This window comes from Tiliqua scincoides, chromosome 3 (assembly GCF_035046505.1).
Source record: "Tiliqua scincoides isolate rTilSci1 chromosome 3, rTilSci1.hap2, whole genome shotgun sequence".
Classification (NCBI taxonomy): Eukaryota; Metazoa; Chordata; class Lepidosauria; order Squamata; family Scincidae; genus Tiliqua; species Tiliqua scincoides.
In genome coordinates, this window is record NC_089823.1 from 44,300,523 (window position 1) to 44,320,920 (window position 20,398).

The following is a 20,398-nucleotide window of genomic DNA, read 5'->3' on the forward strand; positions in this document are numbered from 1 at the left end:
CCCAGGAATTGTAAACAATTCATGGAACTTAGTAGCAATCTAAAAGCAACACTGCAACAAAGCTCTGTGCATAGAGAAATTTCCATTCTCTGCTGACCACAACAGATCCTGCCCTAGTATATTATTTTCTCCCCTTACAGTGTACAGAGTCCAAATTCTTTCATGCACCTAAGTTTGCTGCCAAGAGATGGGATACTAGTTCTGAAGTAGCACTGCCATCAATTGAAGAAATGAGACAACAAAACTCAAGCAATAAATGAGATGCGCTGCCCCTTCACCAACAGTCTACAAAACAGGATTCCAGCACAAGTGATGGAGTTATGTTAGCTGGGTAGTCAGCAAGGGAGGCAGAAATGTGAACACACACACACACACAAAGTACCAAAGAGCAACCACCAATGTGATTAGTTACCATGGTATATAGTGGGACTGGAAGAGGAGACCCAGCCCTGTTACATTCCCAATCTTGCGTCTATATCAGGATCTCTGCAAGGAGAGGAAGATAAGAGCAGGATACGATCCCAGCACACCAAAGCAGGAAAGAAAAAACCAAAATGTCAGAATAAGAACAGAAGCTGCAGTACTGCCATGCAAGGGTTCCCAGCACCACCCAAATCAATCCATTATACCACTAATGTTAGTACCATTTAGAAATCAAGACAAAAAATATCTTTGGTCTTTATCCACAGCTAGAGTAGTTATCTCCCCTCCCCTCATCATTTAGTAACCATTTCAAAAGGGGTTGGAATAGTCAAAGCAACAGTATCAATTACTACATTGCTGGGAGAGAAGGATGTCATTGTCCAAAACCCAGTATCTCAAAGTAGCTTTCAGCAATAATATGAGACAGAATTATTTACTCATGTACTGTATTAGGTTTTGGGATCTCTGGGAGCAGATCAGTGTAAACTGCCTTCAAGATGTTACAGAAAGAGCACATGCAGAAAGGAAACCAAGCTTTCCATAGTGAATTCTGAGCTTACAAAGCAAACTGCAGTGCATTAAATCTTACCGCTGATCTCTAGCGAAACCCTTCTCTAAAGTTTCCAGCTGAAGAGAAGGTAGAGTGGGAGAAGTTGCCAATCAAAATACACCCAACAAGAATTAAAATTTAAGGTTGTATTGATGGCAATCACTGGATCTACAAGAAGCAGGAAAGAGTTGGGAAGTGAAATGACAAATTCCCCCCAAAATGTGCATATGCGTGTTCAGTTTTTTGTGCACAAGGGTTGTATTCTGTTGGAGTCAAACAATACAGGAGATAAAGTCCCACCACCACTTCACACAGGTATCCACCTGCAAAACAGTTCAGAACATTCCAAAAACAAACAAAAAAATTGCTTGGTATTCTGAACACATTTATAAGAAAAGTTTCTTAAAGCAAAATTTAAAATGTACCCCAAGTGCAGCAACAAAAAAAAAAAGTCATGCAGATGGTGAAGCCAGTGAAGATAATAGAGGGACTATTTTCTGAAAGCTAGGATGGAAACCTCTGGCAAGCAGACTGTTGTAAAGGAGTTGGCAGCCACACCCCAAACTCAATAAAAGTTGCGCAAACCAAGATGTAGAGAACATCCAGCTTTCACCTTTTAACTTCATCATGAAAACTGCAAGAGCCGTTACTTTTGTAAGACAGAGGGTAAAACTGCCTCTCTTGACAGCTTTGTGCAAAGTTTTGCCCTTCTAGTATGTACAAGGGTACCAGGTGAGACCCACATATAAAAATTAATAGTCCTTCAGGGGACTAAAAAGGGATGTTTCCCAGCTGTCATTAATAATTTAGTAATGCAACCTTAACAACTCCTAAAGAAATGAGCAGAGGAGAACCTTACCCAGAGTAATGCTTTTTCGAATTCTTCTTTCTGTACACGACACACAGAATAAGACCGATGAGCAAAAATAAAACCACAACTCCAAGAACGGCTACCCCTGCCACAAGGGCAATGGGAAACACAGGCAGGTTACCTGAGGACAGAATAAAAATTTCAGCTCAGTTTGCTTCATCTTTAAAATTTACATACATTTTGGGTTTTAAATCCATAAGTTAAAAGATGCATTTACATAAATATATTTGTTTCTCTTTTACACTTCACAAAATGTGAAAGTGCATAAGCTGCATGCAGAGTCATGGACAGGTTCTGCTTTGTTTATTATTAAATTTGAACATTTTCTTCATTATAGAAAACACTTTACAGTTTATTTCGTGTTCATCTCAACAGCAGCCCCATGAGAAAATAAAGTCATTTATCAGCCTAAACATAAGGCATCCCACTCTAGATTAATTCTCATTTTAAATTTTGTACTCTGCCATACATACCCGAGTACAAAATATACATGTTGGTTCGTGGACTTACTGAGCATTCCAAGGTCAACAAAGGGCGGAAATGGCACGCTGCCTGCCGTCCACAGGTCGTTCCACAGGACAGGGTGAGGAGCCCAAGAATGCATGCCCGGACACTTGTTGAGGCTGCTTGTACCTTCACACCAACTGCAGCCCGCTCACAAGCACAGAAACTCCCAGCTCTGCAGGGCCACCCATGCCCTCCGCTGTAGTCAGCAAGCTATGCCACTTGACGCTCCCAAGGAGAGAGAGGGGATGGAACAGCAGGAATGAGGAATAGGAGAAAACAAGGAGAAGCTTGGGCTAGTGCCAGGGCAAAGAGGGATGGGGCAAGAAGGGTCATGTTCAACTGGACCCTTCAAAAGGGGTCTTGGTGCCAATGGGCATATACATATGGTGCCAATGGGCATATGGGCTTATAAATATATACGCCTCTTGTGTCAAATGCAAAAGGCATGCACGCATACTGTTATCAAGGGAAATGTGAAGGGAACTAGTTAGACTGCTCTCTGATAAAAACTCTTTTTACTGGTTACAAGTTGGTACAATACAGAGAAAGAAAGACCAATTTTGTTTAAAAAAATAAATTGAGACAGACCAATGGCTTCCAGTCAAACACTGAAGATTTATTGTGAAGGAACAAACATCAAAACTACAGCAAGAAATATGAACCCTAACAATTATATGCATGGTTGGGTTGTGACGTGCATCTGCATTAGTAGTAGTGCACCATAAGAAGGGTAAAGGGGTAAGTATAAGGAAAAAGGGGGATAGGGATGCTCTTCTCTCTGGTCCCTTTCCCTGGGCTGGTGAGAAGGGAAGGATGGGCAGAAGGAAGAAAACTTGCAGTAGGGAAAACAAACATGATGTAATAATAGATAACTACCTGTAGACAGCTGGACTAATTCCTGGTGCAGAATACCATGTGGTGCTCCCAAAGATGTTGCCAGGGAGTCTCTGCCTTATTGCAAGATGTTACCCTCCCAAAACCCTAGAGGAGCCTTGCAATATATGGGCCAGAATGAGGCTGGGCAGGTTGGAGAGTCCTAGCTAGTTGTATATCCGCTGTTCTTTTTAGGGAGGGGGAACATGATTGCCTGTGTGAAAGATGTTTCACTTTCCCAAATCTCCAAACAGAAAAGAAGCAAACTAGCAACCTCTGCCTCACAGTGCTCTTAACCCCTCCCCCACGTTCCTTCTAAGGATATAGGACTCACAGGATAGCAACAGGCCTTGAATATTAGGCCTCATGTTTCTTACACAGTGTCCATTGATTCATCTAGTCCAGAATATAGTGTGGGGTTGGCAAAAGCAAGCAGTTTGGCTTCAGTGATGCAGCATTGCATCATGGTCACATATAAACTTATATGCATTATATTAAAAGCAATACAAATAAAAAATTGAAGAAAATCACCATGGGTAACAGTACAAGGTAACACATTCTGAAAATACTTGGAAGCAGGACCTGATTGCTCTTTCTGAGTATTTTTATGAAGCACATGCAAACATGCCTCACCACTTAAGGCCTGACATCATGGGAACAGATTGTCAAAAGGCAGGACATTACTTAGTACAGAGCACTGCAGACAGGCAAATATATTGCTAATAAAAGATAGATTGTGAGGCGTGAGCCAATTCAGAGAAGAGGGTGCCAAGGATGACATGTACACCATGGCTCTGAAGGATACATTGATCTACTGCCTTAGTTGGCTTCCCCACTGACTTCCATATCATAGAGATATGTACAAATTCACAAGTAGGCGGCATCTACAGTAGCATAGCGAGGGGGAGCAAAATGATAAGTACTGCAGGCACTGCAATGTGCCATGTAAGTGGCCCCTCCCATTTGCCATCTGAACTATTCCAGATAGCAATAGCAACGCATGGACGCTTGCTGAACTAAATGGCATCTTCTTTGTGTTACTGCCTGGAATGGTTGCAATGATGAGTGGGAAGGGCCACTTCCACAGCATGTCATACTGCAGTACACCTGCAGTACTTACTGTTTTGCCCCCCCCCCCGTTACACTACTGGGCAACTACATCAGCAGATGGATCAGTGTGTGCACATGTAAAACTGAGCCCATGGCTCTGTTCCCCCTGGGGACCTTGCACCTGAAAACCTCACTCCACATCTTCTTACCTCCAAAGATGTACTCAGCTGGTCTGGGTAATCTGCTGCCACCACTTTTCCTATTGAACCCCTCAGTCTAAAGGAGAGTCTCATCCACTCTGACAATTAACTTCAAAGGGAATGGGGTAGCCTAACCTTTTTCACTTGCCTACCTTTTGTTCCCTATTGGTAAAGTGCTAGCCTGCATAGGCTGCTAGATTTAGGAAAGGTGCTGTGTTTATCTCCATTCAAAGAAGTCACACAACTCTTAAGACAGCTGATAGTGCCAGGGCAAAAGTTAACAGCCCTTCTTGCTTTTGAAGTAACCCACAATTTCTAGGGGTAACCTCCCTATCTAACTGGCAACCCTCACAAGGCCCCTTCTCCAAGCGCTGCCTCTCATAAGGGCACTCCCCTTTCTCAAAGGAAAATCAGTGTCCAGCAGAAACACCCCAGAAGCTGCATTTCAAATAAAAGCCTGAAGAGTTTGATCTTAGTATCACTCTGTTGACAAATATACATCCAACAAGGAAGGCCTCAGCATTTTCAGCAAGTAACTGGCCCACCTCACCCCAGCAGTGTCTTTTCTTATGGCTGTCGGATGGTGTTGTATCTTTTTAGATTGTAAGCCCTTCTGGGACAGAGAGCCATTATTTGAGTTTCTTTTCTGTAAACCGCTTTATGAACTTTTTGTTGAAAAACAGTATATAAATACTATTAATAATATTAATATAAAGCAGATGACAACCACTCCTATTACATAATTTGCCAAATTTTGTCCACAAATATATTGCAAGTGCACAACACTAAGAGCAAAATCTCATCGATACTACAGATTTAATAGAAATATAACACATTAATCATATCTACTGAAAATCAAATTAAAATGTGGACTGATCAGGTTATTGCACTGGCTTTCTGAAGAAAAAAATTGAAAACACAGCAATAACAAAGGTAAGCTAAAGCTAGTCTAATAATTTAGGGCGCAATCCTAACTTGTGCTGGAACAGGCAAGCCAGGAGGCTTGCACTATATCCAGCGCAGGATTGTGGCCAGCAGCGGCTTAGCCAGAGGCAAGGGAAAACTTTTCCCCTTACCCCTGGGTAAGGGCTACTGGCATCAATGGGTCTCCTTGGACTTGCACCACCTCCTGAGGTGGTGCAAGCCTGAGGAGAGCAGAGCAGCTCAAAGCCGCTCTGTTCTCCCCAGTTACGGGGATTGGGATCCGGCATAACTGCCACCTCCAGCTACCCATCGCCCTCCCTCTCCCTCCCCACACCCAAGAATGCCTCCCTGCCTCCCCCACGCCTGCCTGTCACCCTTGCGTCGGCTCATCCAAGCCAACACAAGGAGCTGGAAGGAAGCCAGCACGGAGCCCTCCATCGGCCTCCACAGGTTGGCGCTTCTGGGAGCACCGGCCTGGCTTCCTCCCGAAGAGGCGCAAATGTGCTTTATGACGTGAACACAGGGTTTGGATTACGCCCTTAGTCTAGTATTTTGCAAATTAGATCTTGCATTAGTAACAATCAAATTATGTGTTGCTTCTTGGCAAGATTTTGCTTAGAATGCTGCAATAAGTGATACATTTTAAATAGGCACAGGATCAAGAAGAGAGGGCAAGTTGCCACATCTACCACGTCAGTGATTTTCAACCCTTTTTGTCTCACAGCACACTGACAAGGTACCAAGATTGTCAAGGCACGCCATCAGTTTTTTGACAACTGACAAGGCACACCATGTTGTTGGTGGGGGGCTCACATCCCCCAATGGCCCTACTAATACCTTTCCCCAAACTCCCACGGCACAGCCAACCCAAGGGTGTTGCAAATATGCCATAAGGCATATTGGCATAGACTCAGGAGTTGAAAAGGCCAGCAAAAGGAGTTGCACTGGCCTCTCCACACCAGATCCAGGCCCAGAAAGGCAAGTTTGCATCAGCCGAGCTCAGTCAATGCAGAGGTTTGGAGGGGCATAGGAAGGGAGGGCAGGCAGCAGACATTCCTGGGAATGGGCAGGCAGAGAGTGGAAGGCGGGGCCAGGATCCAGTGGTTATGCCAGGTCCTGACCCCATTGCCAAATGGCATGCAGCAGTCTCTGGCTGCTACGGAGTAGACCCATTAGGGCCAGTGCAGCACGACACAGGGTAAGGGGAGAGTTTTCCCCTTGCCTCAGATTGCACTGTTTCTGGTGCAAAACTTGCAGGCCCACTGCCCTGCCTGCTCCAGCACAAGTTAGGATTGCACCATTTTTGGCTTCTCTGGTCAGATTTTAATTTGGTGGCCAGACCTAAGCTCTTGCCTAAGAACAAAATTTATTTCACTTTTTAGTTGACTGAAAATGGCCTTGATTTTCAGAAATAAGAGTATGAATAAAATGCAATGGATCTTATGCAAGAGCAACCAAAGTAACACTCCTTTAAGTAAAACATTTTGATAAACAAAACAATATCAGTGAAATAACTCATCACAAAGCTGAGGCACTCCATTAAGCCTCATTACCAGCACACTTATCCAGAAACTACTGTACCTCTCTCCACAACTCTCAGTTTAATTTCTCCTGGTACAACAACTATGTCAGGAGGGTTCTTGACATCACAGGTGTAAGTGCCGTTGTCTAGAAACCGCATATTTGCTATACTGATAGATGCATCCTTCTTGTTGAGGTCTCCAGCCCAGCTGATTCTGTCCTTAAATGGTACATCCTTCCCAGGATATGCTTTCCCATTAGAATAATAGAAGAACTGTAACCAATAACACAAAACATTATGCAACATTCAAACAATTGTTCTGTGCTATATTACTGCATCTGAATTCGAATTCCATGTTCTATGGAACTGTTTTTGTAGCCCCTTGAAAAGGCCAAGGAAGCAACTAGTATGGCTTAGATTACAGTTACCACTTCTACTACCACTACCATATGGTGATATATAAGGAAAGGTCTGAGAATAGTTACCGTGTTTTCCCGAAAATAAAACCTACCCCGAAAATAAGACCTAGTTGTGATCAGGGCCAGGACGAGGGGGCGGAAGGGGTCCTCAGGCAGGGCGGGTGGACAGTGTGACCGGGAACGCTGCACTCTGTGCATGCCCCCTAGAAAGCACCTGCTGTGCTGCTTTGGGCAGAGGACGCTGGGGAAGAGCTGAGGTGGGAAGCAGTAAGCAAGGCAACCCTGCCTACCGGGCTCTGAGGCTCTCCACACTTTCCAGGGAGTAAGTTCCATTAACTATCAAGGGACTGACTTCTGAGTAGGCAGGCATCCTCCTGGGTGCTGGGGGAATTTTTTATATGGTATATTTTTGTACATGAATGGCTATGGATTGTTATACATTAAAAAATAAGACCTACCCCGAAAATAAGACCTAGTGTGTTTTTTGAGCCAAAAAAAAATAAGACAATGTCTTATTTTTGGGGAAACACAGTATGTAGTCAAGGGAAGGCTTCATCTTGCTTACCATGTCACCTTCACACACATTCTCATTCTCATCATCAATTCTCATATTCTTTTTATGCTACCCAACACATATAGAAGAATGTAATATACAATTTGTACAAGTGGCACCACTTTAACCTAAATAAAACGTTTGCCCCAGAGAATAAACATTAAGATTATTAAGGATAAGCATAGTATGATCATCATTTGCCATCATTTCTGACCAGACAGCACAGCAGTAACAATAATATTCTTACTACAAGTGAAAATAGTGAAGGTGGTAAAGATATCAGCAAAATACAGAATCCACTATTGTCACAGGATGTTACTCAAAGCTAGTTTTGTTTCCAACATCACCGCTTACCGAAACCGTAGTACTGGATCCCTCTGCTTGAAAGCTCCAGGTAACAGAAGCTGCACTGCTGATCACTTCTGAGGATGTGAATGTACATGGAAGTTTTGCTTCTGTCCCATTCTCCACAGAGAGTTCAGAAGGTGTGTATACTTCCACTGCTGAAACCTGGACTATCAAAAACAATACCACCACAAGAGTCAGAATACAGGGCACTTTACAAGCAATGTAGAAACAATATACTATTGATATATCAGTTTGCTATGCAAAGATGAGCATAAACAGAATAGAACAGCAGACAGCTCAAAGGATAGATCTAGATGGCGTTTTAGCAGCCTAAAGGCCTACTAAAGGAAATAGGTTTTCAGCAATCACCAAACACTGGCAATGGCAGATATCTAATGCACCTCACAGCACAAAAGCTATCACAGAGACCATCCTCTTTCAAGTCATCATAAAATGCACTTCAGAAAGATTCATGTGGGTGGCGGTGGTCCCTGAGATATCTTGGAAGCCCTACATAGCTTAGAACTAAAGACTACAATCTTGAATCACAAAACAAAATCTTTTTTGATACAAAATCTTGAATGATAAAACAAAGTAGTTGTATCAATGGTGTTAACAAGATCACTGAGGGCAGTACCCAGGGACTATATTTTGCATGAGCTGAAGTTTCTAGAGGCTCTTTATGGGCAGCTCCATAGCACACACTGTGGTATTCTATATGCAAACTAATCCATATGCCTCCAACAGATGCAAAAAAGATGAGACAAATCTTACATCATTTAGACTAGTTAATTCAGAAAATGTAATCAGCGCATCCATATTGGACAAAGAGGTCACTTCACTCTGTGAGCTCCTGAGCTCCTGGTAACACCCCTACCCATACTGTATGTTTCCTGTTTAGGGCCCAATCCTATCCAACTTTGTAGCACTGATGCAGCCATGCCAACAGATGTGCGCTGCATCTTGCGGGGGGGGGGGCTGTCACAGAGGTCTCATCAACGTAAGGGAACAAATGTTCACCTACCTCAGGGCTGCATTGGCACTGGGAAGTTGGACAGGATTGGTCCCCAAGTCTATGAAACATGAGTGCTTCAGAGAGTGCACAGTCTTCATGCAATTTAAAGGGGTCAGTAGATGATGAAAATTGGGTGACAAGTAGATGAACCACAACCTTTTCAAACTGCTGTAGCCTAAAGCACCTTGTAGACCTGCATACTTCCATCCTGACTGGCCAACAATGACCACTGCCATTCTCAGCTTCTGCTTGCCAGCCAGATGTTTCCTGTCTGCATCTTCATTTCCAACGCTTTCCTGTGTTGCAAGGATGTGAACATACTGCACAGAATGCTTTTTCTTAGTTGCTTTGAAGAGTTGTCCTCACCCCCAATCTATACAGAGCTTCCTTCACACATACCAACATCAAGTTCTGCCTAAGAACCAGTACACACACTTAACTATTAGAATCTCGTATTTTGTCCCTTCACCTTCAGTTAAGTTTGTTTCAGTGAGCAGTCCCAAAATTCACATATAACATTCAACAGACTGAAGTTACAGTTCCATTCGTCTGAAAGGAAGTAGCTCTCAGACTTTTGTGAACTGTGTGGGCAAAGTCTGCCTCAACACTGCATCACTACAAGAGTCATTTAAGTCACAAAACAAGATCACACAACCCCAATAAATTCTAGTAAATTTACACAAAGAAAAATTGTGTTTTTTCTTAACGACTTCCATTGCAAAACTAAAACAAATTAACGGGAGCAGGAGATACTAAAGAGAAGGACTTGAAAATTCAGAATGTTTTTCAAAGGATCATACATGAAAGTCCCAAGCCCATGCACCTAACAGAATAGATCTGTAGCTTGCTCAAACACTGTTCCACATTGTAGCCACGCATTTTATTTTTCACCATACTAAGTCAAGTTATTTCCTGGAGGTTTTCTATAGCTTTCAAGGTGACTTAGGATGCAATCCTGTACACACTTTCCTAGGAAGATGTCTTGCTGAAACCAATGGGGCTTACTTTTTGAGGCAGACATGCACAGAACAGCACTGTTGGTTAAAGCGATTACAGGCACATAAAAACAGCATTTTAGGGTCAGAAGCAAGTTTTTTCCACATATAGCCCAGTAGCAAAGCACAGAACCCAGTTTTCAAACAGCCCAGCTTTTGTTAAAAATGCACTGCAGCATTCTTTCTCAACCTTCTAAACTTGTATTGATGTGCCTGCTGTAGGGGCAACCTAAGCCCGCCCGCTCCTCCATTCTGCCACCTCCCCCAAGTCCCTCCCACCTCCCACCTCCCCAGAAAATTAGCTCCTTGCCTCCATCACTGCATGAGCAGCACACATTACTATCCTCTACCTGACTGCCAGGGGTTGTCTGATGTCCAGACTAGAAAGGGAAAAGGTGCAAAAAGCTACATACTGTACAAGCCTACTCACAAATCTCTTCCATAAAACTGGAAGGCTTGGAACATTAATGGACTCACAGCACAAAAGACACTGAAAATGTGAATCTTAGTAAATTGAGCACAGCCACATCAAGGTTTTTCATCTGCCACTACAGCAAAGACTAGAGTTGTACAGGCTCCAAGCCACAGTACAGCCTCATAGTAAATGCAATTTATTATGACCATCTAAAGAGCAAGTTAATTTGTAGAATAAAAAGGCTCTCTAAGTGAATATTCTAAAGAGCTGGAGTTAAAGACATCAGATTTGGCTTCAAGCAACAATGTAGGCAGATGCTCAAGTAAGCTTTCCAGAAGAAGCCTGTCCAAGTTGGACGTCAGCCAAATAAGATTGCAAAACACCACCACAATTTCCCCATAAGCACATTTGCCAAAACAGTTCTCTGCAATCTCTCCACTCTCTGTGTATGCTAGAAAAGTGAGAGAATGCATCAAATCCCAAGACAAAAACAGACTTATTACTGTAGTAACTGAAGACTGGTCATCCAGCTGGAGGACACAGTTCCCAAATATCACTGATGTTTCATGTTTAAACTTTGATTAGACCCATTATCCTTAAAAGACTGCGCTGTAGTGGAAAGATGGTCAGTGCCTCTTTCTCCATCATTATCTTGTACTTTCACAAAAGCAAGCTTTTAAAAATGCTTTGGCTCTTCTATCTCAGTGATTTTCAACCTTTTTTGTTTCACAGCACACTGACAAGGTACTAAAATTGTCAAGGCACACCATCAGTTTTTAGACAATTGACAAGGTACACCATGCTGTTGGTGGGGGAGCCCATATTCCCCAATGGTCCTATTAATAAATGACCCTCCACCAAACTCCGGCGGCACACCTTGGAACCATTCGTGGCACACCAGTGTGCCACAGCACAGTGGTTGAAAATGGCTGTTCTATCTGGTTATGGGCAACTACAACGGAAATCTGTGAGAGGAAAAGTTGCAATGTTTCAGTGTCTGTACGTGTTATTGCACTAATCAGGAGTTTATAAGAGATAGTGACAAGACAAACAAGGAAGACTGGCTTATAGAAGGTTCTCAACAGTAAATCAGAGGTCACATCAGTACTATTAGCCTCTCCCAACAAGCCCATTAAACTGAGTATTTTCAGTTCCTTCCACAGACTGTTGATGATCAGTCCCAGTCACCATGTATCCAAGACAACACTGTGCCTGGATGAAGGTACTGCTGGTCAATAGAAGCAATAGGACTTGAAGGAGGCAGATACAAATAGAGACACTGGACTTGAATGGTAGATCAGTACATGGAGCTCATTCACCAAGGCAGTTAGACTAAGTAACAATTCTTAATATGCTTAGGTTACCAGCTCTAGAACATAAAGGAACATCAATGAAGAAAGCAGGCAAGTTAGACTTCTGTACAAGGAAAAGTACAGGTTGAGCATCCCTTATCTGAAGTGCTTGGGCCCAGAAGCATTTTGGATATGTGATTTTCCATATTTTAGAATAATTGCATATACATAATGAAATATCTTGGAGATGGGGCCCAACTCCAAACATGAAATTCATTTATTTCATATACACCTTACACACAAAGCCTGAAGGTAATTTTATACAATATTTTTTAATAATAGTGTGCATTTTGTGCAAACCATCAGGTGTGGAAATTTCCACTTGTGGCATCATGTTGGCGTTCAAAAGAGTTGCTGTTTTTGGAATACTTTGGATATCAGAATTCCAGATAAGGGATGCCCAACCTTACTAGCATTTGTTTAAATCAATGTTTTGTAAGGACACAGCAAGCAAGATAGGAACTGAAACCTAGGGAGTTTTCTGTAGAAATATCCAGCTTTTCAGCTCTGCAGGAGCAGTTAAGGCTTGGCTGGCTGCCAGAGAAGCAGAAACCCACACTAATTGCATGCTTGGAGGGGACATTAGTACCAGTGAACAAAGCTCATGCTGCATCTATGGAGATGCCGCCCCTCCCCCATTGCTTATAGGACAGGGCTCCCTATGCAATGGCACTCTACCCTCTTGCCTTCCTCACACGGCCTGCTGTGAGAGAGGAAAGAGGACAGAGCAGCATCACAAAAGATGTCTAGTAAGCAAGGTACCAGGCTGGCAGGCAGCTTGTGAAGCAGCAAACTTGGTTAATAGGCATCTTCACTCATCACCCTCAGAGTGGGTAAAGATGCGAGTTTGGAGGGGAAAAAAACCAGTTAAGCAAACTTTTTATACACAGCTATAGTAAACTGAGAAATGTTATAGAGCCATCTTAGCTAGAGCAGTGTCTCTCTCTAACTGTGATCGGGACCCACCAGGTGGGTCACAAGCCAATTTGAGGTGGGTCACGTAGCACCTAGCTCAGCCACCAATGAAAAGACAGATCTGAAAATACAGGGTACAGAACTGCTGGGCAGGGTGGGCTTCTGATGGGCGAGAAGCCTAGTGCTTTGCCCTGAATAGAATGGGACACTGGGAAGGGCTGTGTGGTTGGAGAAGGACCCAAATCTGTCTTCTGTTTTGATTTCCGAGCTGGAATATTTGAATTCCGGGTGCTGCAAAATAACAGCACAAGTACACTCTGTAATGGGACCTTTGGTTGATCACAGCTTAAGTTTGAAGCCTAAATGGATGGTATTACTTCCAGCCATGACATCCCTTCTAGGTTAATGACATCACTTCCAGTGGGTCCTGACAGATTGTCATTCTAAAAAGTGGGTCCTGATGCTAAAAAATTTGAGAACCACTGAGCTATAGAAAAGTTAATTTAAAAAAGTAAATGAAGACTTCAACTTGAGGTCAAGCTCAATTTACGCATAAAGGTAACTAAAGTTATATTTAGCTCTTAGACCACTTTTTAAAAGTTTAAATACTAGAGTGAAGATTCAGAAACAGGAATATTTGCAGGCAGACTAAAAGTAAACCAGACCTTTTTATTCCCTGGAGGACAATACTGCCTTAATCTTGCCATTGATCAGTATTCACTGTCCATTCCCCAGAGGAAAGGGCAGGGGGAAGGCAGCGACACAATCCTCAGGGGGCTGCAGGGACTGGGTTGCACTCACCAGTCCCTGCAGCAGCTGTCCCTGTGCGCGGGGAGCCCTGAGTGAGCGCCTGCAGGGCGCCCCAGGTCAGGGAAAGGGAGAGTGGAGCGATCTGCTCTGCCTCTGCAAAAGCGGAAGCAGAGCGTGATCACCCCACTCTCCCTTTCCCTGACCTGGGGAGCCCTGCAGGCACTCACGCAGGGCTTCCCACACACAGGGACAGCTGCTGCAGGGACTGGAGGGTGCACCCCAGTCCCTGCAGCCCGGTCAAAAGGGAAAGCGGAGCTATCATGCTCCGCTTCCAGTTTTGCGGAGCAGGGCGCAATTGCTCCGCTTTTACTTTTCCTGACCTGGGGAGCCCTGCCAAAGGTTGCGCAGGGCTCCCTGCACCCCTGGGAGGCTGCAGGCTTGGGCAAGTGCACCCAAGCCCCTGAAGCCCCCCTGAGCACTGCTGCCTTCCCCCTGTCTCCTGGCTGCCCCCACCCCTTAGGGGGGCAGAGGCCAGGACCCACAGGCTGGGGCGTCACAACGCCCCAGTTTGAATACCACTGACCTAGATGAATAAGTCTGGAGCCAACTTGCAAAGGAGCCAGCTCTACAGGCATGAGGCAACCCCAGCAATGAAGCTTCTCAACAAAGCATCAAGGTAAATGGGAAACAAGTGAATTAACCATTTGGGCCAGTAGCACAGTAGAGTGAGCAGATCAGGGCACTAAGCCACCACCCCCCCCCCAAAAAAACCAAACTCTCTAGAACAAAACACAGAAATAAAATACTTAGTACTGGCTTTCCAAGCAAACCAGCCATTTTTTTTAAAATAAAAGCCCCCAACAATATCAAAACACAAACAGAACATGTTACAAAAGTTGTAAATCAATAAGAGGATAGGTGCTGTCATGTAACTACATAGAGTGTGACTCATGACTATCTTCCTACTATGCAGAAGTGACAAATGAATCCATGTTGAGTGCAACAATGAGCATGTGGTTCTCAGCAAACAAGTCTGTTCCACTAAAACCAAGGAAGGTGACCTGAAGAAACTGAGAGAATCAGAGGTACATGGAGAAGACATTCAGGGATGTGATAAAGGGGGGCATATTCCCAGGTTGACATTTGCTGTGCTATCATGAAGACTCATGAGTCTCAGAGAAAGACAATGCCATTCTGAAGAAGGAAATGATAGGTTCATCATTCAAGGAATGGTTTCCTTTAAAACTCTCTCTTCTTATGCTAACTCAGTTCTCTTGGGTAGGGAGACTTCTACTAACAAGCAATTCAATCCACAGGAAGACAAAAAAATACTTTGCAATCTATATGTAACTTGCCTGCCAGGTACAAAGATTGTGGATGTCAGGCGCATCTACATAGGATGGCAGACTCTGCAGGGGATGAGGCAACAGTCATAGTGTATAATAGCACCAATTACACTGAGAAATGTAGTTGGTGGTCCTGGAAGCCAAATTTAGGTTGCTTCCAAATGCTAAGCCCCTGAAACCCTAGGGTGGCTATTTCAGAAATGCTACCTGTTCCATGCACAGGGTCAGTTAGGCAAGTGGAGCTGACAGGTCTCAAAGCACTGGTAAGAACATGGAGGAGGGGGTTTGGATTTATAGGCATGGGATACCATTTAGGGACAATCTGAGCCTGTACAAAGAGGACAGGTTCCACTTGAACCAAAACAGAATTAGACTGCTAGCACTTAACACTAAAAACTGCTCTGCCACCTTTCTAAACTGACTGCTAGGAGAAAGCAGCAGCATCTAATTTGGGCTAAAGCATCCCTAAAAGATGAATACATAAATGTTCCAAATCATCTAGAAAAAAGGAATGATTTGGAAATGAGAGTAAAATAGGGACAGGATAACAGGTTAGAGAGAATAAAAGATTGCAGAGGAAAAGACACACATCCAAACTGACAAAAAAGGTGACACAATTTATAGGTGTTTATATGGTAAATGCCAAAAGCCTCTAGTTTAAACCAATAAAGAGGAGCTAGAGTGTTCGATTGCAAGGGCTAACAGAAACCTGGTGGAACAGACAGAACCAGTGGGATATGGTTATACAAATTCTATGGAAAGAAAGGGGGCATATCGGAAATGCTGTAGCTTTCTATTATCAAAGCTAGTATAGATTCCAATTACAAAAACTTTAAGGAACTGGGCTCCTCCATAGAATCATCTGAGCCTACTACTTCCAGCCACAATAATAATTTAGTACAGGGAACATGCTCTTACCATCCTGATCAAAATATTGAGGGTGATTTTGACTTGAAGAAAAATCAGAAAAGCATGAGGAGAAAGTAGAAATGAATTGCTTCAAACACCCTAATATAGACCAAGTAAAATTGTGTTCAGGCCATGACAAAGTGAGATGTTTAGATATACTAAATGTTTGTGTCTTGGAGCAGTTGGTTTTACAACTGACCAGAAGGGAGGAAATTACACTCAATTCTATGTGACATCCAGGACCTAGTAGAAGATGCAAGTACTGCTGAAGTGAGAGAGAACTGTGACCACCACGCTATCCAGTTCAACCCTCATTTAACTGAAAGATTTCCAAGGAAGTGCAACATCTGACTTCAGAAGAAAGGACTTTTCAAAAATGAGGGGACAAATGAAAAGGAAGCTGAAAGAGGAAGTGAAGAGAATCAACTCTCTTCAGAATACATGAAGGTTATTTAAAACTGCAACAGAAACCTAACTAAAATGAATATTGCCCAGTAGGAAAGGCAGTACCAAGTCTAGGAAGAGATTAATATGGCTCTATGAGGCCTCAAGGCACCTCAGTGTCCTGCTGCAGCCCAGGGTACTAAGAGAAGCTGGTCTTCTATCCCCAGCAGCTCTGCAATTGGATTGCTGAGTGCCAAGGGAAGGAGGCTGAGGCAGGGGACCCCACCCCAGCCCCTGTAGAAGGATGAGGCAAGGCTTTGGAAGACCAAGGAATTTAAGAATAGCAAGAAACGCAGATGGGGAGGTGAGCAAGGAGGAACAGGAGGGAGAGTGCAGAGAAAGGAAATGGAATTAAGGAAAGAAGGACAGAATGAATGAGAGAGGTGAGCATGGCGAGAGCTGAGAGCAGGGGAGAAAACAAAGAATGGAAGAGAAGGAGAAGCAGAGTATAAGGCCAAAAGGAGAAGGCTGAAGGAACCAAGACAGGAGACAGCAGAATACAAGGTGATAAGCCAGAACACTGGGGCTGAGGGGGGAGGAATTGGAGGCAGGACAGTGGGCAGAAGACAAAAGGAGGGGAAACACAACCAGAAAGGGATAAAAAAGGAACCAGAAGACGACAGCAAAGCGCATGGATGCTACAGCAATCAAAAGGTAGGATGGGTGAGAAAGGAAGGAAGCAGCTCCTCTCTGGCTACAGCTTGTCTCTGGGCACGGGTTAGAAGGCTGTGGTGAACCCCCTGCTGCCAGGAGCCTCAACCTACTTCCAGTTCTTTGTATCCCGAAGTCCAAGTGCAAGATCATACTCAGGTCGCATTAGTTAAGCCCAGAAGGCCCCTAAACCCACCAGCTGTACACCTGAAGTGAAGGAATTCTCTTCAGGGATAAAGTGAGGTCGCTAGGAAACCTGTGGAACCCAAAGACAGATGGGCGCCTGCAGAACTATCTTGGGAACCATAAGAAACCATACAACTAAAATCCCTGAATCCCACACTGAGCAACAACTTGTCACAGTAAATGTGTTATTTATTCTATCCAACCATACCCTGAAGCCCCATCACATCCCTCCCCATCCTTTAAGATGTTGCTCTACCCCCTTGAGAGGAGGTGGAACAAGGGGGAAACAAAAGGATACGAGGAGTGCTTGGCTAAAAACAGCAAACCAAACAAACACTTTTTTAAATACATCAAAAGAAAGAAGTTTGTCAGGGAGGCAGTTGGACAGTTAGATTACACAGGAACAACAGGAAAGCTTAAAGAGGATATGGATATTGCATAGAAGCTGAACAATTCTTTGCATCTGTCTTCAGCAACAGAAGATGAAAGATAGATAACTGGGCCTGAAGTGATCTCCTCAGTAGGGAGTGTGATGAAATAAGTCAAATAGGAGCAACAAGGAATGCAGTTCTAGAGCAGGGGTGCCCAAACCCCAGCCCTGGGGCCACATGCGGCCCTCAAGGCCTCTCAATGCGGCAGTCAAGGATACCCCAGTCTCCAATGAGCCTCTGGCCCTCTGGAGATTTGTTGGAGCCCACACTGGCCCGATGCAACTGCTCTCAGCGTGAGGGCGACTGTTTGATCTCTCACGTGAGCTGTGCGATGAGGGCTTCCTCCACTGCTTGCTGTTTCATGTCTGTGATGCAGTAGCAGCAGAAAAGGAAAGGCCAGTCTTGCTTTGTGCAAGGCCTTTTATAGGCCTTGAGCTATTGCAAGACCTTCTTCATTCATTCATATAAGTTCATCTTTAATATATTCATTTATGCATATTTATGTAAATGTATTCAAATTTTAAGTGTAAATTAATTCTTTTTTCCCTGGTCCCCGACACAGTGTCAGAGAGATGATATGGTCCTCTTACCAAAAACTTTGGACACCCCTGTTCTAGAGCATACCAACAAAGATTAACAAATCAGTAGGTCCAGGTGGCATCCGCCCAAGAGTGCTTAAGTAACTTAAATGTGAAATGTTTTTTGGTGATTTTTTCCCCAAATTTTTTTGATTAAAATAGCAAATTGTGGTATCATGTGTTTTTATTCCAAGGGTACATTTTAATTAAAAACGCTTTAAGCCATTTCTGCCCAACATTGCATATACCCAACAGGGATCAAATGTGAACACCTGTGGGCTTGGCAGATATGGGTTAAAAAGGTACTAGGTAGGTGATATACTGTTAGCAGATGCAGCCATAGTATTATTTCTAACTGGTAATGTAATCTATTTTAATTTCTGGATAGTATCTTAAACACCAAAAAGGTGGTGGTGTGTTTTTATGCGTTTTTAACAAAAACACACCCCTACTTTGCACAAAAATGTGTAACTTGTCCTTTAAATCAATCTCTGTGCCAGAGAACTGGAAGGTAGACAATGTACCCAGTATTTTAAAAGGACTCAAAGGAAGTTGCAGCTGAGGGTGGCTAGATAAAAAGTTATCTCTCAAAATACCAGAACCAGGAATGTATTCATTCAACAAAACTGATTACCAGGAGACCCAGGACAGAGAAAAGAAGGTACGTCTCCACACAGTATATAACCTGTCTGTGGAATTCATTGCCACAAGATTTAGTAACCACCATTAGCTTAGAAGAATTTAACAGGGGATTGAACAAGTTCACCAAGGTCTATCAGTGGCTACTGGTAATGATGACTACACAATACCTCCTGTTTAGCTACAGAATGCAACTGCATACCAGTTGCAGAGAAGAAATAGTAGAAGAGAAGCATGCCTTCTCTCCAGCTTGTGGGTTCCCCAGAGGTGGATGGTGGGTCACTACGAAAAATAGAATGCTGGGCTAGATGGACCTGTGGTCTGAACCAGTAGGCCTTTTCCAGCAGAGCCAATACAATGGCAGTGTATGAATCCTGAACAGGCTTTTAACACAGAAAGACAGAAAGGAATCCAGGGAGGCGTGTCACACATGTGTCTGATCACATGTGTGTCTGACCCTCCTTATCAAATTTCTAGAGGAAACCACAGTTCACTTGAGTAACTATTTCCAAATAAGTCATCCCCAACATACACCACAGTCATCTTCCAATCCACAGGGCAATTAAGCAGTCACAATATTTAACATAACTATGACTGAAACACAAGTTAGTCGTTTCACAAATTTCTAAAACGGTTATATGAATATCAACATATGAATATTCAAGTGACTGACTAGTTCTTTTTAGCCTGCAACCCAAGCAACTGTTTTAATAGTTAGAACCTGCGCTTCAAGTGATGCTATGAAAAAAAAAAGACAAAAATCCTTTTTTTAGTGCAAGGATTGTCATAGGCCAGGAAAGGGAGCCTGAATGGAACCTGGTTGGTTTCTAAACTTGCACATCATATACTGAAAATTAGGAGTACCTAATTTCTGCAATTTATCCACCTGAGATTTGGCCTGCATTGATTTAGTGGCCAAGATGCTGTTCATCACAAACATTACAATTAGTTAGCATATTTGATGGTGTAAAATAGAAGAAACTATGTATTTCTGGTTAGCCTGATGAAATCTGTTGGAATAAGATAAATGTAAAATGTTATTTTTTTTCTCTATGAAAAAATGCCACAGAACATTTTTTATTACTAAGAACAGCAGCTCATCTTGAAATAAATTTGTCTTATATAATTTGTCGACACTTCCCAAGCTTACATATTTCTTGTCCAGGAACTTGTGTTGTTCTACTATGGTAACAGCCACTTCCAGACTATCTAAAATTACAAAAATCCCCCCTCCCCCCCCATAGCCACAGATCTGGTCCTGCGCACCCATTACCTTTGTTTCTGTCACACCAAACAAAGATGTCTCTTCCTTTTACAGATGCTATAAGCATGCAATTTTATATAGAAAGACAAGCAGGCAAAAGGTCTGAACTTCCTATTAATAGGAAGCTGTTCCTGTTAAGAGCAACAGGCTTCCTTTTAATGTACTGCCTGTGTTCTTACTGTTCAGGCTTCCTGCCCACCACTTATCTTTCTATAAGCTTGCATGCTTATAGCGTCTGTAAAAGAAGAGACATTTTTACTTGACGCAA

General features: G+C 43.2%; 1 protein-coding gene across 1 annotated transcript in view; it reads right to left on the bottom strand.

Annotated features, from left to right (window-relative positions):
• Positions 1 to 20,398, bottom strand: part of MPZL1 (myelin protein zero like 1) — a 41,700-nt gene that overhangs the window by 9,763 nt on the left and 11,539 nt on the right. Inside the window, exons 2-4 of the mRNA XM_066622632.1 lie at positions 8,247 to 8,407; positions 6,980 to 7,193; positions 1,833 to 1,965 (exon numbers count right to left, since the gene is read on the bottom strand). Coding sequence (XP_066478729.1) covers positions 1,833 to 1,965; positions 6,980 to 7,193; positions 8,247 to 8,407 — 508 coding nt within the window. The remainder of the gene's footprint in view (positions 1 to 1,832; positions 1,966 to 6,979; positions 7,194 to 8,246; positions 8,408 to 20,398) is intronic.